A 26,592-nucleotide genomic window follows, 5' to 3' on the forward strand; every position below is an offset into this window, starting at 1 on the left:
AATACTGAAATTTGTTAAATTTTCTACTTCTCTTTTCTTTATCCATTATACCTGAGCTTATTATTCTGAATTTTTGTGTTACTCCTTTACTTTTTAAAAATTAAGCAATTACTGATCAGCACCTGTAATACGCCATATACCAAAGTTTTGTATTTATCAACTTGGCTAAATTCTCGTTCTTTAAATATATGCCTGAAAGTTCTTTTGGGTTTTATATCAAGATAATAATTTCTTTTGCTAATAGTGACTTTTTCTAGAATAGTTTTAGGTAGAAATATCAGTACCTGGCTTGAATCTGTTCCCAATTTTAAAGGAAATACTTTTGTATATATTTTAAATATAAGAATGTTACTATTCTTGTGTTTTTAGTAAAAAATGCATTTTGTTTCCAGAAATTTCCTTCTCTTTCTTCTCAACTGCTGTTTTTCATGAAAGCTTTTCATTTACTGAAATGATTATATTCCTCATTTTATATGTTTTATTTTATAAAGTGGTAAATTACAGGTGTGCGTGCTTTTTCAATTTATTTATTATTATTTCTGAAGAGCCAGATTTCTTATTTCTTCCTTGTATTTGAAGCATTCTGTGATGGCATCCTTGGCCTGTGATTCTTTGCCACAGTCCTTAACCACAGCACAACTGCAGCTAACCATTTTAAGGGGTTTCTCTTCTTGTCAGTTTTACATAGGCTGACCTATTCCCTAGTTTTCCGTTGTCATCAGCCTTGATTAGGTTGACCTGGTGTTCAGTAAAAAGTGCCTCTGCCATCAAAGGCTCATCAAAGTTGGACGCAAACGCAAGAAGATGGGTTTGGCGCTTGTCTAAGGCTTTGGCAGCTTTGCAGATTCCACATACGAGGCCACGGTGAATGAGGGCGGTCTTCAGAACCTCTTGTAAAGCAGCATTCGTGTCCATAAATTACACCTCCAGCAGCAATGCCTTCCTTGCTTGGCCTTGCTGGTGGATTACTGGTGGGGCCAAATCTTGAACACACCCAAGCCTTTGCCTCCATACAAAGTATTCTGCAATGTATTTCTCTTCTTTTTACAAGAGAAAGAGCCCCTTTTTGTCCATTTAAACCACACTTGAATTCTTTTTTTTTTTTTTTTTTGCATTTTTTAATTTTAATTTTTATTTATTTTTTGCTCTTTGGGTCACACCTGGCGATGCACAGGGGTTACTCCTGGCTCTGCACTCAGGAGTTACTCCTTGCGGTGCTCTGGGGACCATATGGGATGCTGGGAATCGAACCCAGGACGGCCAAGTGCAAGGCAAATGCCCTACCCACTGTGCTATCTCTCCAGCCCCACACACTTGAATTCTTAAGAGAAATTTATTATGGTGCGTTTTTGCACTGCTGGATTCTTTTAAAAAATTTAAAATTTATTTATTTAAAAATATTTTTTTATTTACTCTTTTTAAAATTTAATTTATTTTAAATGTGGGCTGGAGCGATAGCACAGTGGGTAGGGGTTTGCCTTGCACGCAGCCAACCCAGGTTCAATTACAGCGCCCCTCTAGGAGAGCCCGGCAAGCTACCGAGAGTATCTCGCCCGCATGGCAAAGCCTGGCAAACTACCTGTGCTGTATTCGATATGCCAAAAACAGTAGCAAAAAGTCTCACAATTTGTTGTGAGATGTTACTGGTGCCCTCTTGAGCAAATCGATGAGCAACGGGAGGACAGTGCTAAAGATAGTGCTTATTTATTTTTTTTATATTGCTGGATTTATTTTGAGAATATAAGCCAAGACCTGGAAGTTCTGAGATTTTACCTTGCTTGAAATTAATCTAGGTAGCCTATTTCTGTTTCATAGATAAAGGCAGAAAACATGCGATTTTAGGTTAGAGACAGTGAATATTGTCCCTGAAACAACAAATGGACCCAGATGTGTGTATTGTAATTGGGGTGATCTTGGTGTAAGGATGCAGTACTTTATAAGCAAGCAGAAAATACTTTGGTCAGTTGTGAAAAGCTAATCCTTCCCCTAGAGGGGTGGGGTGGGTGCAAAGAATTTCATGTAATATTATAATGGAAGTTTCCTTGACATGTTAGTTGCCTGCATAGCTAACTATAGAGCTATTCAGTAGGCAGCTAAGCCTTGAAATTAATCACATGTACCAAGTGAATAGGGAAGCACAGAATCCCTTTGTGGACTTGATTTTCTAGCATTTTTTTTTCCTCTTCTCTTTCTTGACCAGTGCTGGGGATCGAACCCAGGTTCACATGTGAGGCTTGGGTTCTGCCACCAAAATACAACCAAAGCCACTATCAAATTTCATTTTGTTTTATGTGCTGCACTTGGCAGTGCCCAGGAGCAGCACACCTGGGAATGTTCTGGAGAGTAAGATGAATACGAACATTTCTTGTATTGCTGGGTTAAGCCCAAGGGCTCCTTTGTGCAAAGCAGGCAAAGCCAGTGCTTCATCTTTCTGACCCATCGCTCTATCCCTGCAGAATGTTTTTCGTGTATGTTCTTGAATAAGATAAACCTTCATTTTCTATTGCTGTTCAGTTCTGTTAAAGAATTTTAGATGGAATTCATCAGTTCCTTGAAATTTTGGTAGAATAATTCTGTCAAATTATCATTGCCTGGTGTTTCCTTTGTGGAATTCCATTTACTACACTTAAGTATATTTGTAATTACAAGAGCTCTTGAGATAGCCAGTTATTTATGAATCAGTTTTGTTGGGCCATGCTTTTCAGATGTCCTTGCTATTAAAAAAAAAAACACATGCTGTATTTATTGTGAGGTAGTATTGCATTGTGTGGGTGTACCACAGAATTTATCTACGTTTATGATTGTGGTCCCAGAGTTCTAAATTTCTTAGTAATGTTTAGCCTTTGTAGTCATTGTACATTCTGTAACATTTGCCAAATGATGAAATCACCTAACAGTGTGATTTGCTTAGTGAACATTTTTCAGATGATATAAATAAAAGACACAAGATACGTTTGTATTGCAAAACTGTATTCCATTGTGTGGATGTACCATGTTATTTCATCTTGACAAGTTGACAGTTTGTGTAGCCTTCAGTGATGGTGATTAAGACTAAATCATATTAAACATTTGAATGTGACTTTTAAAAAATTTTATTTTTTTGGTTTTTGGGCCATACTCAGTGATGCCCAGGGGTTACTCCTGACTCAGAGTTCAAAAATTATCCCTGGCAGTGCTGGGGTGGGGTGGGGGTTTCCATATGGGATCCTGGGGATTAAACCCTGGTGCATGCTAAAAGTAGTCGATAGACCAAACATGATTGCCACTCAAAGCCTCTCTTGCAAAACACAGTACCCAAAAGAAGAGAGAGAGAACAAGGGGGAATACCCTGCCACAGAGGCAGGATGGGACGGGGGGGGGGGGGGGAATGGGGGTGGGGGGGATGCTGGGACCCGTGGTGATGGATGACGGGCACTGGTAGAGGGATGGGCACTTGATCATTGTATAACTGAAACCCAAGCACAAAATTTGTAAGCCTATAACTGTACCTCATGGTGTTTCACTAATAAAGAAAAAAAAATATTAAAAGCGCCCCCCCCCCCCCCCCAAAAAAAAACCCTGGAGCAAGTACCCTACTCTATTGTCGCTCTGCTTCCTACATGTGACTTCTTTTTGAAATGTTTTATATTCACTGGGTAAATACTTTAGGAGTGGGGTGGGATTGGCAAGTTGTTTGGTAGGTATATGTTAAACTTCATAAGAACTGGGACCGAGAAGATAAGTGGTTGAACACATGTCTGTCAGAACCCTGGCACTGGGACTTTATGGAATGCCTCCTGTTCCCAGCAGTGCCATATGGCCCTTATTTAATTTCGTTTTTATTTTTTATTGGGTCACACCTCAGGGCTTCCTTCTGACTCTGTGCTCAGGGCTTCCTCCTGGTGGGGCATAGGGGACCATCTAAGATACTTGGGATCAAATATGGGATAACTGCATGCAAGTCGAGCACCCTAGCCCACCCTAGATCTCTTCCGCTCCATGTCCCCTATTTGAAAAAGCCACCTTAGATCTCTTCCGCCCCATGACCCCTATTTAAAATGAAGTCATTTTAAATAACGGCTGTTATTTGACATTCCCACCAAAAATGTGAGAGGATTTTAGTTGTTACAGATTCTTGTCAACATTTGGTATCAGTATTTTAGTTTTTGCTGTTCAAATAGACTGTGGGTTTTAGTGGTCATTTCCTTGATAATCATACCATGATTTTTCAAATGTTTTATTTTTGTTCAAGTGTCTCCTACTTTTTGCCAAATTTCATTGCTGAATTAATTTTTCTAATTACTGAAATTGGATTCCAGTTTTTTCAGTTAAGTATTTTGCAGATGCTTTCTTGATCTGTGAAGGCACATATTTCTCTTTTCTTTATAAAACTTTGATGAAATTCTATTTATCAACTTATTTTTTATAAATTCTACTTTTGCCATATCTGCCTCCGTAAGTACATAAAAGTTTTCTTTCATAGATTTTTTTAGTTTGTGTTTTCACATTTAGATCTATTACCTTGGTTTTACATTTTAGACATATCTGTATGAGTTTATTTTTCTTCATGTTACAGAATTGGCTCTTTTGCATTTGCAGACCCAGCCATTCCAGCATTGTTTGAAAGAGTTGGTTTTGCTTGCAATTTGTCGGAATTCAGTTGACCCAAATAATATGGGTCTGTTGCTAGTCTCTCCCACTTATCTAAGCCGACACCAAAATGCTTGATGACTATAGCTTTATGACAAGCGTTAAACATGTATTTATATTTTAAAATTGCTTTGATTCCTCTAGATTCTTTTCACTTTCATATAAATTTTAGATCAGCTTGTGATTTCTGTAAAATATACTGCTGAAATGTTAATTTTTGATTGTTTTAAATTTGTAGATTAGTTTGGAAGAAACCAATACAATGTTGAGTCTTTAAGGTATTCACATTCAGGAATATGTTATGTCCTCAGTTTTATAGGACTTATTACCCAGTGTTCTGTTGTTTTCATACAGCTTTTAAACTTTCTTCAGTATTTATACCTGCAGGTCTGATGCTTTTGATGGTATTGTAAAGTACAGCTCTTTAACTTATAGCTACCCAGTTATTCTTTGATATTGTATTAAACTATAATGCAATTGAGGTGCCTGAGTGATAGTATAGTATGTAGGGTGCTTGCCTTGCACATGACCGACTCAGGCTTGATCCCTAGCACCCCATGTGGTTCTCTGTGTAATTCCTCAGGGAATTCCTCAGTGCCACCAGGAGTAATTCTTTTTTTTTTTTTCTTTTTGGGTCACACCTGGTGATGCACAGGGCTGTCTCTGGACACATTTGTACCCATGTTTCTATGAGTTTTATAAACTTAATATATGAATAGAAAATGTTTTACTTTTTAAAAATAACATATACCCTTTAATTTATTGCCTCATCATACTGACTAGCACAGAATTAAATAGAAGTGCGTATCCTTGCCTTTATTTATTTATTTCTAGTTAGACAGTATGTCTTTTACCATTATGTCATCTGAAGTTTTTTGTTAGATGATTCTTCGCTTAAATAGATCACATTTCTGCTCCACATTTGCTGAGAGTTTTTGTCATTGCTACAAGATGAATTTGTTCAAAAACTTTTCTCTGTAGCTATAGTTCTTAATATGTTGAATTACTTTGAAAGATTCCAAATATTGAACCAACTGTATTCTCATATTAAAGCCACTTAGTCATTATTGTTCTCTTGCTAACATGTTATTGGATATTATTTGCTAGCATTTTGTTGAGGATTTATACATTTAAATCAATGTCTTTTTTTTATGGCAAGATACTTCTGGCTTCATAAAATCAGTTGGAAAGTGTTAGGAAAATAGCTTTCCAATCTCAAATGATTGATAGCTTCTCAATAAAGTTGCATGTGCCTAGCATTTTCTTTATTGACAGATTCTAAATGACTAATTAAATCTTTGTTGACAAAGACGACTCAGCTTCCTTAGTAACTGTGTGCTTGGCTTGTTGTTTTCTAAAACTTTCATCGTATTTGGATCACTGACTCATAATGTGTAGTACACAAGAGGTGAGTAGCATATTTTCCTTTCATGCACGGTGTTTTAGTTATTCTGCTTATCATTTTTTATAGTAAGTTTGATCCGTTTACATTTTAATGTTTTTAAGACTTTATTCCCCTGTCTTTGCTTTGGTTGTTGTTGATGTTTTCGGTCACCAGAGGCCACATACGTGATTGATTGTTGTGCTTGTTTGTGGTCACATAGATGATTGTGGTGCTTGCACATGCAGTCTGTAGTGTTCTCAGGAGATTTCACACTGGAATTCCACAATTCCACTTTCACACGTGCTTTCTGGGAGTATAATTTTAGTGCTCCAGAGAGTCACATTTTATATTGCAGTGGGGGCGGGGGGCGCCTGGTGGCAGAGCTTTTGGGGGGCTTTGTTTGGTCCATGGGAATGGCTCTAGGGATTGAACTCTTTGTGTTTGTTGCCATGGAGCTGTTCCTGGACCCTTACATTTAATGTTTCTAGTGATAAGGACAGGATCTATGCCTGCAGTTTTGCTATTTTTTTTATGTGTCTTACGTTGTTTCTGTTCCTCAGTTAATGTAGTTTTAAATGGATATTTTTAGTTGTACCAGTTTAATTTCTTTGTTTCTCTTGTTATCTTGAATTCTGTTCTTAGTGATTATCCTGGGCTTGTAATTAATATGTTAGATTTTGGTTTAGCTGATTAGAATTAATGTCATGTCAATTTCAGCAATACAAGAAAACTTTGTGCCTATAGTTTGTTTTGCTTTTTTTTTTTTTGGTCTCATTGACGTGTGTCATCTGTGTTATCTTTATATATTGTGTCATCAAAGATTCATAGCTATTGCTTTTTTGCAGTCGTCTCATAGATAAGAGTTAGAAAGTACACTTAACCATATCTTTTGTATGTACTTACACAGTTGCCTTTTCATGGTATTCTTTATTTTTTCACATGAATTTAAGTATTTTTATCTGTTAACATAATAATCCCTTAAGAAATAAAGGAGTATTTTTTGTCTAGGCATAGATTTCTTGGTTGACAATATTTTTCTTATACTACTTTGCAATTGTCATTCTATTTTTTTCGGTCCCAGGGTTTCTGATAGAAATCAGATCTCATTGCAAATTTGTACATTCTGAGCTGCTTTTTCCCCAGGCTTTTAAGATTCTTTCTCTATCATTAACTTTCTGCAACTTTTTAAATTTGTTTTGGAGTGAATCTCTTTCAGTTTTACTTAGTGTTTGTTGAATTTCTCGAAGGTATAAATTCGAAGTTTTTTTTTTTTATCAAATTTGGGATGTGTTTGGTTATTATTCTTAATTTTTTTAAATAGTTGTTCCTTTTGGGACTCCTACCGTATGTATATAATAGTACAATGATATTGTTTGACAAATCTCTTGAGTGCCATTTTTGTTCTTCATTTTTCTTTCTGTTCTTCAAATTGTTATTAAAATAAATTTTATTTTGGTAACAGTTTGATATAGAAATTTCCGATGTATATAACAGCATGCTTTAACATCTTCATATAGTACATTCTGGTCCCCGCCAAGTGTTTTTTACTCTTGACTATCATACAGTTGGACTGGAGCAATAGCACAGCAGGTAGGGCGTTTGCCTTGCACGCGGCCAACCCAAGTTGGATTCCTCTGGCCTTCTCGGAGAGCCTGGCAAGCTACCAAGAGTATCCCGCCCGCCCAGCAGAGTCTGGCAAGCTCCCCGTGACGTATTTGATATGCCAAAAACAGTAACAACAAGTCTCACAATGGAGACGATACTGGTACCCGTTTGAGCATATCAGTGAACAGCTGGAGCGATAGCGCAGCGGGTTGGGCGTTTGCCTTACACGCAGCCAACATGGCCGACCCGAGTTCGATTCCTCCACCCCTCTCGGAGAGCCCGGCAAGCTACCGAGAGTATCTCGCCCACACGGCAGAGCCTGGCAAGCTCCCCGTGACGTATTCGATATGCCAGATGCAGTAACAACAAAGTCTCCAATGGAGACATTACTGGGCCCGCGGCCAACGTGAGGGCCTTTACTTTAGTGAACAGCTGGAGGACAGTGCTACAGTGCAGTGCTACCATACAGTTAAATCTCTTTCCTTCTCTGTCCCTTACTGCAGCCTTCTTTTGCTGGAATAACCACCAAATTAAAAATTGTGTATGCTCATTTGTTTTTTTCTTTATATTTCATATATAAATGAAATACAGTATTTACATATTTACATATTCTTGCCTAACCTAGTTTTTTTGTATAATAGTCATTCTAGCAAATATTGTATGATAATGTTGTGCTTTTATTTGCTTTTCTTTGACAGGGTAAATAACTTTGTTTGTGGGGAGGGAGGGTGAGACAAGAAGAGGGAATGCAGGCATTTGAGAATTTGGAGCCAGAGTGTACAGTGGCTAAGGCAAGTTGCCTCACATATGGTTGACTCAGGTTCACTCCCTGGTATCAGAGCCTGTCAAGAGTAACTTCCAAGTGTAGAGCCAGGGCTAGGCTCTGAGCACGGATGGGTGTGACCCCAAAACAAAAAGGAATCTCTTTGCAATTTTTTTTTTGCAATTTTTAATTTTTTTATTTTATTTTTTAAAATTTTTATTAGTGAGACACCATGAGGTACAGTTGTAGACTTACAGATTTTGTGCTTGGGTTTCAATTATATAGTGATCAAATACCCATCCCTCCCCCGGTGCCCATTTCCCACCACCGCAGATCCCATTATCCCTCCCATGCCCATCCCCCACATCCCACCCTGCCTCTGTGGCAGGGCATTCCCCTCTGTTCTCTCTCTCTTCTTTTGGGTGTTGTGGTTTGCAAAAGAGGCATTGAGTGGCAATCATGTTTAGTCTATAGTCTACTTTCAGCATGCCTCTCCCATCCTGGGAGGATCCTCCCAACACCCTTTATTTGGTGCTCCCTTCTCTATCTAAATTGCCTTTTCCCCTAGCATGTGTGGCTGACCTCCAAGCCATGGAGCAAAATTCCTGGTACTAATCTTGGCCATTCTTGGGTGTTAGTCTCCTTTTTTGTTACTTTATGTTCCCCAGATGAATGCAATCTTTCTATGTCTGTCCCTCTCTTTCTGACTCATTTCGCTTAACATGATACTCTCCATGCAGTACCATTTGTACGTAAATTTCATGATTTCATCTTTTCTAACAGCTACATAGTACTCCATTGTGTAAATGTACCAAAGTTTCTTTAACCAGTCATCTGTTCTCCGGCACTCAGGTTTTTCCATATTCTGGCTGTTGTAAAGAGTGCTGCAATGAACAAACAAGTGCAGATGTCACTTCGACTATACTTTTTTGCCTCTCTGGGATATATTCAGATTGCTGGGTCAAATGGGAGCTCAATTTCTAATTTTTTGAGAATCATCCATACTGTTTTCCAAAAGGGCTGAACCAGTCAGCATTCCTACCAGCAGTGAAGGAGGGTCCCTTTCTCGTACACGTCCACGCCAGCACCGGTTGCTTTTGTTTTTGTGGACGTGGGCCAGTCTCTGTGGTCTGAAATGATATCTCATTGTGGTTTTGATCTGCATCTCCCTGATGATTAATGATGTGGAGCATTTTCTCATGTGCCTTTTAGCTATTTGGATTTCTTCTTTGAGAAAGTTTCTGTTCATTTCCTCGCCCCATTTTTTGATGGGGTTGGATGTTTTGTTCTTGTGGAGTTCAACCAGTACTTTGTGTATCCTTGATTGATATCAACCCCTTGTCGGATGTGTATTCAGCGAATATCCTTTCCCATTCTGTAGACTGTCTTAGTATTTTGGTCACTGTTTCTTTGGAGGTGCAGAAGCTTCTTAGTTTAAGATAGTCCCATTTGTCTACCTCTGTTTTCACTTGCTTGGCCAGTGGCATGACATCTTTGAAGATACCATTAGCTTCAATATCATGGAGGGTTTTGCCAACTTTGTCTTCAATGTACCTTATGGATTCCAGTCTGATGTTGAAGTCTTTAATTCACTTTGATCTTACTTTTGTACATGGCGTTAGGCAGAGATCTGAGCCCAGTTTTTTGCATGTAGCCGTCCAGTTTTGCCAGCACAGTTTGTTAAAGAAACTTTCCTTGCTCCACTTCACTTTTCTTGCCCCCTTATCAAAGATTAGATGATCATATGCTTGGGGGGAGATGTCAGTATATTCAACCCTGTTCCATTGGTCTACAGCTCTGCCTTTGTTTCAGTACCATCTTTGCAATGTTTTAAAAATGATGATAATCATTATTTACTTACTGGCTACCTAAATGCGTACTTAGGTAAAATACTGATTCAAATCCTTTATTTGTTTATTCTTTGTAGACAAGTTCCTTATTTGATATTCACCCCATATTCAAAGTCTTCTTTTTTCCCCCTTTCTTTTTTTTCCTGAAATGCTGACCCTTTTTAGTATGTAGTCACATTTAGCTTAGTTGTCAAATTGCCTTGCTTTCAGTGTCAAATTTGCCAACCCATTGCTAAAATCCCATCAGAAAATTTACTGCTTGTGTTTTCTTATATTTTATGATTTCAAGTTTTATTGTCAAGTACTTTGTTAATTTTGAATTTTTGTTTATGATGTAATTATGGTCTAGTTTCATTCTTAAGTGGTTGTGCTCTTTTCCTGACATCATTTTCTCTTTAAGACTTCCTTATCTATTGTATGTTCTTGATTCTTTTCTTGTAAATTAATTGTCCATTAAAATAAAAGTTCTTGGGGCTGGAACGATAGTGCAGCGGGTAGGGCGTTTGCCTTGCACGCGGCTGACCTGGGTTTGATTCCCAGCATCCCATATGGTCCCCTGAGCCCAGCCAGGAGTAATTCCTGAGTGCAAAGCCAGGAGTAACCCCTGTGCATCGCTGGGTGTGAACCAAAAAGCAAAAAAAAAAAAAAGTTCTTATTCAGTGAATCTTAATGTAGAATTTTTATTGCCCTTAGACAGTAGTTTCTATTGATCGTTTCCTCCTCTGTGGGGATATACTTTTTGTGTCTTCAATTTTTCCCCTTGCTGTTTATTTAGAACTGGTCATTTAAATGATGTGATAGTTCTGAAATTAGAATCTCTCCTGCCCAGGGTGGTTGTTGTTGATTCTTGTATTTGATGTTTGCCACATTAGTTATGTTTCAGAACTAATTCTGTAAAAGCTACACTTGTTTTAAAAAAATTTTAATTTTAGCACAGCTACATTCATATGCCAATCTTAATATGAGTTTCAAAGCACTGTGAGAATGAGATCAGTGATGTGGAGTTCCTTGCTGATTAAAGTTCTTGTTCTGGATCTACACCACTGATTTTCAGCTTTTCACACCTGCAGACCTATGAAAATAAATATTTCATAGAATGGTAAGCCAGAAATAAAAGATATTTAAGTAGTAAATTAAATAGTATTTTATGTATTCATTTTTAAAAATGAAATGTTTCATTGCTACACTTATTCAGCGTCATTAACTTTTTCAAGGACTGGCAAACTTTTGGGTGATTGAAAAGTGATTGAAAAGTCTGCAGGTTGAAAAGACTATACTCTTTATCATGCATAGCCATTGACATCTTTATTCAGTTTAGTGGTCTGCTAATGCTTGGACCTAGATTTTCTTAAATGCCTGACACAATGGGTATCCTGTTCTTTGACCACTGACACTTTCTGGGGTTATACTTGACACTGTTTAGATAGGAAGTTTGCAACTTGTGTTTTAATCATCACTTCATACCTGCACATCACTTCAAGGTAAGATAGAGATGAGATTATATATGCTGTTGCTTTTATCTTTCCTAAGCATGTTCATAGCTGTTTATACATAATATGGCCTACTAGACTCCAGGATTATGTCACAGCCTTTTCATACCCTTGCTGACATCTTTACTTCTAAACTTTTTAAAGAAAAAGTCTGCCTCAACTGTTACCTTGATCTTAGGCAGCCATAAAATTAAAACGTTTGCTTTTTTCCCACCCTGTATGTCCTTCACACTAGGGACATGTCAAGAAACCACATGATGCATTTGTTGACCAGTATCTGGGTATATGTTTACTGAACTCAGATTCAGGTTTTGCTGTTTCATTGGTTTCAAGCAGCTTTGTAAATGAGGGACAAGGATAAAGCAAAAAGTGCTCTAAATTATTTATTTCATATTCTGCTTTTTTCTCTCCCTTTAATTCTGAAATGGTTGATCCTTAACTATTATTTTTTTCGTTTTTGTTTTTTTCCCCTTTTGGGTCGCAACCTGCTATGCTCAGGGGTTACTCCTGGCTCTGTACTTAAGAATTACTTCTGGCTGTGCTTGGGGGACCATATGGGATGCGGGGGATTGATCCCAGGCAAATGCTCTACCCACTGTATTATTGCTATGGCAGTCCTTACTATTTTTGCCAGGGTTTTTGTTTGGTTTGTTGCTGCTTTTATGTGGGGGGGGGGGGGGTATTTTGAGTCCCTTGCTGTTTTTGCCATTTCATTTTGAGACAGGTGTAGTTTCCTTTACAGAATTTGTTGTTTTCTTTTGTGTTTAATTTACGAAGCTGTGTGTGTGTGTGTGTGTGTGTGTGTGTGTGTGTGTATGTGTGTCTGTTGGGGGGGTGTTACCTCTCAAGCTGTGCTTAGGCTGTCTGGGGTGGAGGGGTGGGGTGAGGACATCTGTCCCTTTGATTCTAGGCCAGGAGGGTCAGTGGTTGAATGTGAAGGCCCAAGGATTCAGTGTTGCTCAGACCCTGCCATGCTGAGGAGTACCCTGGCCTCCCCAGGGATGTGAGAGGGACCTTCAAGGCTGTGCCTTCAGTGCTTGCGGAAGGGAGCCATGTGATCTGGGATCAAATTGGGTTCAGTTGCATTCAAAGTATTTGCTTTAACCCTGTACTATCTCTCTGGCCCTTACTTACTTTTTAAAAAATATTTGGTGCCTGAAGGATTGCTCTGACTTTTATTCTTGATGTTTACTGTTGTATCTTTGTTCCGATCCAAGAGAGTGTAAGCAACTTAATTGTCTCTTTTTCTAATCTAAGTACTGTATTTTGAGTTAATTGGTAATTTTTTACTATTTTAAGCTTTATCGATTTATCCTCTCTTTTATTTACTTCTGCTTTCTTTGAGTTACATGCCTTTTCCCTCCTCAAGTCCTTAATATTGAAACATCGGAGTTTTGATCTTTCCTTACTAATTTAAGCAACGTTAAAATTTCTCTGTATGGATTTATTTGCACCTTACGCATCTTGCTGATGTGTTGTTAATTTAACCAACACCCTTAAATATTTCATACATTATCTTGATCTCTATGGATTACTTAGAAGTAGGATGTTTATTTTAAAATCCTTGAGGATTTCCTAGGTATTTATCCACTGATGATTTCTAGTTTTATTTTGTATGGTCAGTTTTGATAGTGTGCTTTATTTTGTTCACTGTCCTCCCGTTGTTCATTGATTTTCTCAAGCGGGCCCAGTAACATCTCCATTTTGAGACTTGTTGTTACTGTGTTTGGCATATCGAATACGTCCTGGGTAGCTTGCCAGGCTTTGCCATGCAGGTGAGATACTCTCGGTAGTTTGCTGGGCTTTCGCGAGAGGGATGGAGGAATAGAATTCAGGTTGGCCATGTTGGCTGAGTGCAAGGCAAACGCCCTGCCCACTGTGCTTGTTTTCTGGTTCAGAATATGGTCCATGTTCATTTACACTTGAAAATGTTGTGTATTTTCTTATTTTTCATTAGGGTCTTGTATAAATGTAAGTGGAGTTGATTGAATGTGTTCTTTGATCTAGTCCATCTTTACTGATTTTGTCTTTTTGTCAACTAGTAGAGGAGAGTTGAAGTCCTCAAATCTATCTTGTTTCTCTGTGAAGATAATAGTCTATATTCTAGCTGCTGCTACTGTCGTCTAGCTGTCCTCTCCTTCCTTTCCCTCCCACTAAGCTCCCCCTAAGTTGTTGTTGGGAATCTAGAGAACTTAAAACAACTGAAGTTTGAGATTGGAGAGAGAGAGTGAAGTGGGTAAAGTGTGAGGCTGACCCAAGTTCAGTCCCTGAGCACAGCCAGGTGTGACCAAACTCCTCATTCTCCACTCCCCCACTATCCCCCAGAGAAAGCCAAAGAGTGAAAAACAATGCATATTTAAAAGTATCCTGACCTAGAATTCCCATGGTGAATCCTGAGGGAGAAGCAGTGTTGGCTCAATTATTTGGATGTTTGGGGCCAAAAGATCAGGTCTTCTTCACGGAAATGTCTTTTTCAAGCCAATAAACAAATAGTCTACATCCTGGGCCCAGTGTTCCTGGTTTCTACTCATTCTCAGGCTTGTTGGGGAGAACATGATCTTGATTTAAGCCTCTTGTCCTTGAGTGAATGATGGAGAGTTGCTGGTCACTTTCTCTAGGTCCTGTCCTGATTACTGTGTCCCATTTATCATGGGCAGGAAGTCTTTGATCTTCGGCTAAGTCATCTGGCTGCCATCAGAATGCCTGATTTTTGATGTTTTGGGTGTCCCCCCCCCCCCCCCCGCCTTTTTGAAGTAATTGGTTCTTTATTCCTTGGTACCTTTTCCCTGTCTAATTTTATTATTTGTTATTAATCATTATTAATCTTTTTCTGTTAATTTTCCGAGAGGGCACAATCATTAGTATTTGGGACCAGGCCACTCAAGGGAGTGCTTGGGGGCCACTAAGATGATCACTTTATTTTTTATTTTATTTTTTTTTTGGCTATTTGGGTCATACCTGGCCATTTGCACTCAGGAATTACTCCTGGCAGTGCTCAGGGTAGCATATGGGATGCTGGGAATCGAGCCCGGGTGGGCCACGTGCAAGGAAAATGCCCTACCCGCTGGGCTATCGCTCCAGCCCCAAGATGGTCACTTGAAACGATGCTCGGGATTCACCGGGCCTATGCCTGGCAGTGCCTAGGAAGCCATACGGTACTAGGAATCAAACCCAGGGCGTCATACTTGTAAGTTCTTTTTCTAACACTTCAGGCTGCATCTTTAGCCCTCCTTCAGACTTTCAGTCTTCAATTTGCAATTAACATTTTCTAGACTGCAATACAAGAAATGTATTTTAGCAAAATGAAGTCCTGTCATAAACTATTTGGCATACATTATTTTTCTTATATTCATGAAAAATAAGATTAAAAACATTTAGCCTTTTTTCTTTCTCTCTTCTGTTCTCTAGCCTCTCTCTGCAGTTAGGAGTTAGGCTGTCATCTGCTGTTTGTTAGAGCTATGGTGTCAGAGTCTAAAATTTTCTCCAGTGTCCTTGTTTTTATCTGCTCTGTTTTTGTCTTTGTGTTTTCCCAGAAACTCTAAATAAAGCTCAGAGGCCTTCACCTCTTTCAGTGGTAATCCTCTGTTTCATTCTGGAGCTTTCTTACATGTTGACTGGTGACAAGTGTGAGTGGAGAGGAACGATTCTGTAACTTACGATTAGGTTTCAGTTTTTCAGGTAACTAAAGTCAGGTTGGCTAGATCTCCAAATGTGTGCCCTCCTCCACCGTTCCTGTCAGGCTCCAGGGGAGTAATCCTCTCACCCTTGTCGCTTTGACTATGGTAAAATTCCATTTGATTGTAGGTTAAGAACATACCTTCCCTCCCTGCCTGCCAGAAGCTCAAGGGAACTTTTCTTAGTCTTTTCAGTGAGAATCTGATAGGATTCCTGGAGGTTTAATTCCAGACAACGTGGAGATAGATCTCTAAGCAGTTTCTTGACCTTTTACTGATTGTGACCCGTTCCCTCCTTGTTTTCCTTCTTGTGGCTCCTCCAGTTTCTTGCTGTGGCCCCTAGTGAAGCAGTTTGACTCGATGGCTCCCTTGAAGTATGCTGGGCACCCACGGAGGGTCATGTGTCCCCTAGCTTAGAGACACAGCTTCGATCTCCAGCATTTCATCAATTATCATTTAAGGTCTTCCTTCTAATGCTTGTTCCTGCTGTGGGCGTCTGCAGCCATGCTTCTCTTTTCCACTGGACTGTGGGTTTCTCTGTGTGCAAGAGAGCCATTTGCCTGAGGGTGTTAGTTGTGAGGGCAAGAGAGACAACTTCAAAGCTTTTTACATTTTGAATCAGAAACTGAAGTCCTATTCTCTCTAGGATTACAATTTAGTGCATATCAAAATTTCTTGTTCTTATTATCTTAATCTCATGTTTATACCTTTTTTATTGACTCACAATGGTGCAGTTTAGTTTCTTTTTTTTTTTTTTTTGGCTTTTTGGGTCACAACTGGCGATGCACAGGGGTTACTCCTGGCTCTGCACTCAGGAGTTACTCCTGGCGGTGCTCAGGGGACCATATGGGATGCTGGGAATCGAACTCGGGTCAGCCGTATGCAAGGCTATTGCCCTACCTGCTGTGCTATCTCTCCAGTCCCTAGGTTATCTCTTTGAATAAATTTTCCTGAAAATTTTATTTTCAGGTAAGACTATTTTTCCCACCCTATACTTTCAGTTGCTGTTGGGTAAAGTAAGACACCTAAATATTTTAAGTTTGCATGTTGACTAATTTTGACAAAGATATACACCTAACAAGTACCTTGGTTAATATTTTTAACACATTTCAATTTATTACTTTAGGAAATTATATGCATATGCATATATGCATATGGTTTTTTTTTTTTTTTGGCTTTTTGGGTCACACCCAGCGATGCTCAGGGGTTACTCCTGGCTTTGCACTCAGGAATTACTCCTGACGATGCTTGAGGAACCATGTGGGATGCTGGGAATCGAACCACGGTTGGCCGCTTGCAAGACAAATGTGCTACCCACTGTACTATTGCTCCAGCCCTGCATATGTATTTTTTTTAAATAGGGAGCTCACCTGACAATGCTAGGGAATAGGGCGGGGATGAAATCTGGTTGGGCATTGTTCCCACTGATAGTGCTCAGAGGACTACATCCTGTAGTATTAGGTGACCAGCTGTGCTGGAGGTTGAACCTAGGAAATTACATATGCTAGGCAAGTCCTATGTAGATGAGCTCCTCTATTCTTTTCTAACAATTCATTTGTGAGTGAATCTCATTTTGGGCATTCACGATCTGCTTGTTACATTGAGTATTTTGTTTTAATATTTGGAATCTTTAATTTGCATGGTCATTGTTTCCTCAAATCTGAGTTTTTAGACCAGTAGTTTTTATTCACTGGTATGTGGAAGTCACTGGCAGGTCACTGTTAAACAAAGGTTGAAAATTGAAGCAGAGAGATGTGGGTGTTGGGATAACTTAATGAGTGTATCCCTGAATGGAGTCCCCAGGGTCATGATCTCCTGAGCACTACACGGGCGTCTTTGGCGGCCCCCACTGATGGATCTGAGCTTCACTACTCAGATTTGAGCAGTGTTAGGGAGACAGCAGTATTGGAGCTCCCTTTCTGGCCCCCCTCTCCAAAAAGTTGAAAATCTTTGTTGTAGACTGTTGTTGCATACTTGTCTTAGTGAATATCTCTTTATTTTCTTAGGGAATATATAGACTTTAAACAAGAATTTATTATTTGATAAATCTGTGCTTTTAGTCCTTGAGATTTTCCTGATGCATGTAAAAAGGGAATGTATTTTCCTGCAACATTTTCATTACTTCATGTTGGTAACAGGTTTCTTTTATGCTTGAAATGTCTTCTGTTTCTCCATATGTAAGGGAATAAATGTTTTAACTGGAAGATCCCTTTGTTGTTTTGTTTTGGGGCCACAGCTGGCAGTGCTCAGACTCTGCACTCAGAAATCACTCGTGGGGGTTGGTGCTAAGGGAGCATGTGGCTTGCTGGGTATAGAACTAGGTCAGTCACGTGCAAGGCAATTGCCTCACCCACTATCCTATCTCTCCACTCCCATCCTTTTTAAAACATCTGTTTTTCTCATACAGGGCTCTCATATAGAGTAATCTTTTTGTTAAAGTACTGTCTTCAAAGAAAAATGTAGAACCTGTAGTCTTTAGGGTTACATAAAGCTACCAAATTTTGGCATTACTTTAGAAGTGATTAAGAATAATATGTTTTTGCATGTGTGTATAGATGGGGATTGGGATTTTAATAATCCATATATAGATGTTCAGTGTAAACTGAGATCTGGGGAAAAATAGTCTTTTTAAGTTTGTTTTTCTCTTGAGTCTCAATAGTAATTTCTTGTATGTTGATATTTTCAAATTTATGTCATAGATACTCTAAAATTCACCTGAGCAAAATGAATGTTTTATAGTATACATTTGACTTGTAATTATAAGTCTTATAGATTTTATTTATTCATTTTTCTTGTGCTGTAGGCAATCCTTTATCACAGGATATTCTCAATTTATACCAGGACCCAGATGGAACCCGAAAGCTACTGAACTTCATGCTTGACAATCTTGCAGGTAATTAATGACACAGCTGTAAACTGTGTAAATATTAGTACCAGCTAAGATAACATATGTTTCTTAAAAGCCATTTAGTGTTTATAACTGGATATAGAGTTGGAGTCCTTGTCAGTAGTATATTCCACGGTAGCGAGGGTTTCTTTTTTATGGTGAGTGCTGTTTATCATGGAATTTGTTTGGATCTGTAGATACATGATCTGGTTTAAGCTAAGAACCTATGAGGGATGAATATTTGCTGGCATTGTGCAGATAAAACTTCAAAGATACAGAGAATATTTTTCAGGTTACACAGTTGATAAATTAGTTAATTAATTGATTGGTCTGAATCTAAGATTCCATGTTGCTCTCAGTCACAAAGATACAGTTACTATTATAATTTGATGCAGATTACTTGTTGCCTACAAATCATACATTTTTCTTTTTGCCCCATTGTACAGCTTATTATTTATTTTTTAAATTCCCCCTGTATTTATTTATTTATTTATTTATTTGCTTTTTGGGTCATACCTGGCAATGCACAGGGGTTACTCCTGGCTCTGCACTCAGCAATTACTCCTGGTAGTGCTCAGGGGACCATATGGGATGCTGGGAATTGAACCCGTGTTGACTACTTGGAAGGGAAACAACCTACCTGCTGTGCTATAGCTCCAGCCCCTAAATTCCCCCTTTATTTTAACATCATGGTATACAAGTTGTTCATGATTCATTTGTTACAGGCATTCAGTATTCCAACACCAATCCCACCACCAGTGTGACCTTTCTCCGCCATTGTCCCCATTTTCCCAGCCATCCCCCAAGCCTGTCGCCTTCACAATCACAAAATAATTTATTTTGCCTGCTATAACTAAATGACTAGTGTGATTATCAATAGCACAGCAGGTAGGGCGTTTGCTTTGCATGCAGCTGACCGGGCCAACCCAAGTTTGATTCCTCCATCCCTCTTGGAGAGCCTGGCAAGTTACCAAGTGTATCTCGCCCGCACAGTATAGCCTAGCAAGCTCCCCGTGACGTATTTGATATGCCAAATACAGTAACAACAAGTCTCACAATGGAGACGTTACTGGGCCCACTCGAGCAAATCGATGAACAACGGGAGTTGATTGCTGCAGTTCTACCTCAGTAAAAGAAAATTTGTGAAAATTGTTATGTCTCACCATGGAGACATTAAGTCCTTTTCTGAGGATTTACAAAGCTGTTGTTACATTGAACCTTCAGCTTAATGTTTCTGTTTATTGAGTTTAGTTGGCTACTAGGTTACTTTTCCATCTAATTTGGTCTGGTCCAACTGGGAAGTCAATATCGTAGAGTTTGGAGGTGTTGCACGGCCACAAGTGTGGCCGTGTGCTCTAGAAACTCCAGAATATTTAACTGGGTGGTGAGCTTACGTGGCCATGCTGGTTGAGGGATGTGGGTGTGGCTGCTGGGGCTTCTGGAAGCATGGTGGGGGGTGGGGAGCCTGCTTGACCCCACTCTGAGAAGACCCCAGAGTTCTCAGCCCGGAGGCTAGTGTACCTGAAGTGTTTGGCTGTTTGGTATCTCAACAGAGCTCAGTTATGAGGTGGCGGAGCTGGTCCTTTGGCATGACAGCAGGTGTGGGATTGTGAGAGTGGCTTGGGCTTTGGCAGGGCAGGGACAGCCTTCCTGAGGGCACCCTAAGAGTTTTTAACTGAGAGATCGATGTCACGGCCACGGTCCTCCCGTTGTTCATTGATTTGCTTGAGCGGGCCCAGTAATGTCTCCATCGTGAGACTTGTTACTGTGTTTGGCATATTGAATACGTCACGGGAGCTTGCCAGGCTTTGCCATGCGGGTGAGATACTCTCGGTAGCTTGCTGGGCTCTTCGAGAGGGGCAGAGGAATCGAACCCGGCTTGGCCGGGCCGGCTGCACGCAAGGCAGACACCCTACTGCTGTGCTATTGCTCCAGCCCATTGATGTATCCATGAATTTTTGTGGCTAGTTGAACTTTTCTGAGATTAAATTAAGAGTCTGTAAAGCCGGGCTGATAAATGAGCTTACATAGCAATAGTTGTGGGTTCTGAGTCACATTGTATTTTTCATCAGTGAAATCACCAGTTTGATCTGCTTTAGAAATTTTGCAAGCAGGATTTAAATTAAGAATAATAATTATGGAACTATATTAGTTTTCTTAGAGTTTTTTTTTCTTCCAGTCTTAGATGCATAACATATAGAAATAACATATAGAACACTACTAAATATTTGCTTAAAAGTTTTTTGTTTTTTTAAAATTTTTATTAGTGAAACACCATGAGGTACAGTTGTAGACTTACACATTTTTGTGCTTGGGTTTCAATTATACAATGATCAAATACAAATATGAAAAAGATACTAAACTTAGTCTTTTTTTTTTCTTTTTGGGCCACATCCAGTGATGCACAGGGGTTACCCTTGACTCTGCACTCAGGAGTTACTCCTGGCAGTGCTCAGGGGACCATATGGGATGCTGGGAATTGTACCCAGATCGGCTGCGTGCAAGGCAAATGCCCTACACGCTGTGCTATTGCTCCAGCCCCTTAGCCATTTTTCTTATAATAATGTTTTTCTAAAATACAGAATCTTGAAACAGTGCTAGAGATATCTAGACTTTAGCTTATAGACCATCCTCAAAGTATTCTATTTTGTTTGTGTGGGGGTCACACGAGGTGGTGGTTGGTGTTAGAGGCTCTCTAGGTGATACTTGGGGCTACCAGGGTCACAGCTGCAGGTCTTGGGCTGCGGTGCGGTGGCTGGGGACTGAACTTGCTCGTAGATGCAGAATTTTTGCTGAGCCACAGCTCCAGCCCCTAACTACATTGTTTATGATTCTCTCCATCCAAAAGGATATCTAAATGCAAAGTTTTTAATAGTTAAAACAAGGCAAAACCAAATTAAGTTTCTGGTTACAAAAACTTAAAAGTTGATTGAGCATTTTTAGGATACAAGTTTTCTTTAAATGTAGGAATTTCGATTACGACTATATTAATCTGCTGATTAATTGGAAAATAATTGACATGTAGCGGCTGGGGGGATATCTCATTTTTATCCCAATTTTCAAATTTACTGTCACAGATGTATTCAGAATGTCTTTTATTGTGTTTTAATGCTCATTCTTCATTCATAGTCTTGCTCAGAGATTTATTTCTTTGATTTTTATTGATATTTGTTTTTTTCTGTATCAGTAATGTATTTCTTTCACGGCTTTCTTTGAGGTTTTCTTTTATCTAACTTCATAAGATCAATATCCAATCATTGAGATGTTGTCCTTAATTTATATATCACCCTCTGTGGTTTTATCTTCATCCCACAGATTTAATTATTTGTATTTTTATTCATTTAGTATATTTTCTAATAGCAATTAGTAATTGTTCTTTAAGAATTTTAGAAGTTTCTTTATTACAGGGCAGTTTTTGTTGCCCCGCTTATATGTTGTCAGTACATACTTTGATTAAACATTTTTGAATGTGTTGTTGTTTCCCAAGACATGATTAATTTTTGTCAGTGTTCGGTATGCACTTAAAATAGAATGTGTATTCTGAGGCCTGGGATGCGGCTCAAAGTGGGTTTGATTCCTGGTACCACTTAACACCTCACCTCTGCCAGTGCACCATCTGTTGGGCGCCTGTGCTCCTGAGCACGGCCTGGAGCTCTCCAGCCCCTTTTTATCATTATACCTATCATTATACCATTGTTCCTCGTGTGGAAGGCCTTGAAATAAAACTGTTTTATTATAGTGTAGATGAGAGGATAAGGTCTCAAAGGATGTATTCTTAGAATGTATCAGAGTACCAGCTTTTGTTATATGCTGTTTTGCTTAAAGTTGCAGTTTCCAAGAGCCCATCCTTGAAGTTGAAAACATAATGAATTTTCTTTGCTCTTAAGTCTAATGATAATAATACCACTTTATTTTTTTTTATTGTCCTTCAACTTTTGTCATATTTGAAGGGAGTTCATTATAGACAGAATATAGTGGAGTTGTGTCACGTTTGAATCTGCCTTCAAGATTTCATTCTTATAATTTCCGAATTAAAGCATTTATATTTGAAGTAATTATTCTGTGGAACTTAGGCTTGCCCTTTTGTTTATTTTCAATTCGTTTCCTCTGTTTCTTCATCTCTTATATTTTTTCTTGGTTTCCTGAGGGTTGTACAAACATTTCATAGGGTTGGATCCTGTTTTGTTGTTTTTGACTACATTTTCTTTTATAGTTTCTTACAGATTGCTCTACATATAACAGTATACATACTGCACATAGGTAATTCACTTTCGTCACTTTTAAGTGAGTTATTGATGTTGATGGCTTACATTTAGACTTCACACTTAAAAACTACAATTATCTTGGGTATCTTCTCTGTTGACGTGTAATAACATGTAGACATTATAATTTGCTTCAATCTCAGATATGATTTAAGAAGCATATGTGGAGAAAGATTTCATTTGTCCCCAATTTTACTTGTTCTATTTGATTTTTTAGGTTTTTTTTTCTATCACCTGTCATATTTTCTCTGTTTAAACATTTTCTTTAGCCATTAAAGAAAAAAAATCCCTTACTGGCGTCGTAGTCTTCAACCATGCTGACCCTCACCAGTGCTGCTTGCAGGTGTAGACTGCTTGATAGCTGCTGCTTTCCTGCGTTGGTTGCAGCTGCCTTTTTGAGGGCTGGCGTGCAGGACAGCTGTCAATCCACAGGTGTATAAAGGTTGAAGAGAAGGCTGCTTTAGACCATAGGACAGTCCAGGTTGCCTCAGCACATGCATGACATTTGTGGGCAGCGGAGGATCCCGGGGGCATGGTTAAGCTCAGATCTTATCTTTGCCCTGGTTTCTTTCTTCTTGAGGGTCCTTTCTCAGTGATGTCGGAATTGTCAGGATCCCTTTTGCTTGCAGGTGGCATCAGTGTTTGAACTTTAACCCTTGCACTTGCTGAGCAAGCTTTAAGCGCTTGAGCACTCTTCAAGGCCACCTCTGTAGGCATTTTTAATAGGAAAACCGGCAAGCAACGCCGTCATTTAGTTTTTCTTCGTTAGTGTTGGGATTTACCCCTTGATTTTGGGTCATTTTCTGCATGCCATATTTTTGTTTTTTACATTCTTTTGGCATTTGGGAAATATGCCACTTCTCTGGTCTCCTTGGTTTTAGAAGAAAAATCTGTTATTTCCTGTAGGTAATGTGTCATTTATCTCTGATGTTTTTGTCTTTATTGACAATTTAATTATGATACACCTTTGAATGTGTTATTTTGGGATAATGGTGCTTCATGCTTGCTTGCCATTTGGGAAATTTTTACCAAATTCGGGGACTTTGAAAAGCTTTTAGAATATTTTCAGTGTTATTTTTCTTTTTCTGGAATTTGATGTGTATCTGAGCACTTTTGTATCATCCTACAGATCCCACAGACTTTTTCCCCCAATTTTTTTTCTACCCATATTTTTTTTATCATTCATACTGAATAAACTGTAGATTTATTTTCACATTTACTTCTGTTATCTTCTGCCTTTTGTTATCTTATTGTGCCCTTTCAGTTGCTTTGTTATTTTACTAGATTTTTCAGTTAAAAATTTTTCCCCCTTTTCTCCCTTGGTGGTGGTGCTGTGATGACCTGGAGTTGTGCACAGATGCTTGGTTGTGGTGCTGCAAGCTCTGCTGTGTGCATGCTGGAAGTTGTACTCCCTCTAGTAGTAATGTTTGTTTATAATCTCACTGGGGGTGACACTCATTGTTGTGTTCATTCATATTCTAGTTGTAGTGCTCTCCAGGGCTTAATACAGTTCTCACCTACATATTTGCTGGTGATTGCACTCTTGGTCATAGTATTTCTTTTTTTTTTTTTTTTAATTGTACTTGTTAGAAGGGTCTCGCCTGCCATTTGCCTTTGTCATCTTCAAACATATCAGGCTGTGGGGTGGCTGGAAATTGCTTGTATAGTGGTGATCACACACAATGGGCTGCCAGGATCATGCTACACATGTGGCAGCCCACCTGGCAGGAAGACCTTTGCCACTGAGCCATCTCCGAGTCAAATGGAAAGAGTTTCCATTTTAGTGTGTTTTCTAATTTCTTTGCCAAGGTTTTCTGCTTCCTTGTTTTAAAAATTATAGATTCTTTAAACAGCTTTGAGAATTTCAAGTTTTATTCTTAAAGAGTAAGGATTTAAATCTTAAAACTATACTTAGATCTGTTTCATCTCCTTTGTGTGTGCTGATAGTTTTTGTTTGGGTTTTCCCCATCCAGTGATTTTCATTTGCACCTTAGGTGTTTTGAATGATAATGTTAGTGGACTTGTTGCACCTTTTAAAAATCCCAGTTTTATCAGGCACTGCCCTTTTTTAGGTTTAACCTATGAATTCTGTTGACCTTTAGACTAAGTTGATCCCATCTCTGGGGGCAGACCAGGGCCAGTGTTTCCTGACACTATGGTATGGGATGGTTTCTTCTGGTAGATTTTCTGGAAATGTCAGTAATTGATTGGGCCATCAGTCACTGTGTTTTCCAACCTAATTTTTTTCTGGCTTTCCTTATTATTTACATTGCCCAGACAAATCAAGCTCTTGTTTTGTTTTGTTTTTTCTTTCTTGTTGATTTCTGGTGGCTCAGTGCTATCTAGCATCTAGTGTGTCATGTATGGAAGATAAAAGTGAAAGAATTATTTTATCACATTCTAAATATGATGCTGAGACATGTCTAAGATGTTAATTGTTGTTCATTGTGATAGGATTATCAGTTTTAATCCAGGTTCTGTACCATAACTAGGACACACAGATATATCTGATAACAGTAATCCATGCAGTTGGCTATGCAGTTTCATCTTTTTAAAATATTAAAAGTGCCAATTTCACTGGGGTACCTCAGATGGAGGTGAGTGTCCCAGCCGGGTGTCCCAGCTCTGCCCACTCCAGATGAACCCTGGTGACCACAACCTTCCAGAAGAAAAGCCCACGTAGGGGAAAGCAGGGACTGGAGACTCCAGAGGACACATGGGATGACAGGAATGGTTTGTCCCTTCCTGTCTCCCCGCCCCTTCAGGTTTTTGGCTGTCACACCCACAAACTCCCTTTGGGCCATATTTTATTTATTTATTTATTGCTTTTTGGGTCATACCCAGCAATGCACAGGGGTTACTCCTGGCTCTGTGCTCAGGAATTACCCCTGGCGGTGCTCAGGGGACCATATGGGATGCTGGGAATCGAACCTGGGTTGGCCGCGTGTAAGGCAAACGCCCTACCCACTGTTGCTATTGCTCCAGCCCCATTTGGGCCATATTTAAATGCATATCACCGACCTTAATCCAGAGACTCACAAACGAATCTCAAAATGAATTAACTCCCTACAGAGATGTCTCGGATCCAATCATTTACAATTATAGAATTTCAGGATTGTGTGGCTGCTTTTGCGTGACCACTCATGATATTCATAATAAACAATAGAAAATAAATTGTCTAGCATCTGCCTGTGGTAGGCAGGCTTGAATGGTGGTGGGAAAATTGGAAATAATAAAAATGGTGGTGGGAAGGTGTAAAGGTGGTGGCATTGGTGTTGAAATATTGAATGTAATCAATGTGAACAACCTTATGAAAATAAAATTTAAAAATAAATACTAAAAGTGTATGCAATGCATAGATGTATTCTCTATCCTTATAAAAATTTGATAAAAATTATAGTAAGTCTAGAATTCTCTTTGATGGCTCTCTTTAATTCCAGTACCCTCCACGTAGTTTAAACACACTTGTTAAGTGAATATGTATCCTTATAGACACTTTTACAGACATGTGAAAATGGTGCCACTAGGAGTTGGGTAGATAGCACAAAGAAGTGAAGTGCACCCCTTGCATGTGTTTAGTCTATAGCTTGATCCCAGGCAAGACCGCAGCTGCCCCAGCACTCATGGGTGTGGCCCTTGTGGCCCCCGAGCCCCATCAGTGAGTAGCCCTGCATTGCTAGGCTGAATTACCAGACTTGCACTTGAGGCTTGATGTCATGGGGAGTGACCCCTGAGCGTTGTTTGGGACCCCAGGCCCCTCCACCCCCAATTTCAAACAAGAAATTTGTAGAAATGTGTTAATTTCCATTTTTGTTCTTATTTTTCAAATAACATTGTTTTATTGCTGTATATTTTTCAACAGTATTTCTTGTAGATCTACTTTATCACACTTGTATATATCCTTTTTTACTTAAATTTGTAGCTCAGGCTGATAAAATAAATGAAAGAAATTGGTTTCTTAACCATTGTTTCTGTTTTTATACACAAAAGTGTAATGAGTATGTGATTTTATTTATTTATTTATTTATTTATTTATTTTGGGCCCGGT

General features: G+C 39.0%; 1 protein-coding gene and 1 pseudogene across 3 annotated transcripts in view; one reads left to right on the forward strand and one right to left on the reverse strand.

Annotated features, from left to right (window-relative positions):
• CNOT6L (CCR4-NOT transcription complex subunit 6 like) overlaps positions 1-26,592 on the forward strand; it is a 111,051-nt gene that overhangs the window by 43,507 nt on the left and 40,952 nt on the right. For all 3 annotated transcript variants that reach the window (XM_056111132.1, XM_056111130.1, XM_056111131.1), the window contains one exon: positions 18,199-18,288. In XM_056111132.1, the coding sequence (XP_055967107.1) occupies positions 18,199-18,288 (90 nt within the window). The remainder of the gene's footprint in view (positions 1-18,198; positions 18,289-26,592) is intronic.
• LOC130020535 (40S ribosomal protein S12-like) lies at positions 534-1,012 on the reverse strand (annotated as a pseudogene).

This window comes from Sorex fumeus, unplaced genomic scaffold (genome assembly GCF_029834395.1).
Source record: "Sorex fumeus unplaced genomic scaffold, SorFum_2.1 ptg000013l, whole genome shotgun sequence".
Classification (NCBI taxonomy): Eukaryota; Metazoa; Chordata; class Mammalia; order Eulipotyphla; family Soricidae; genus Sorex; species Sorex fumeus.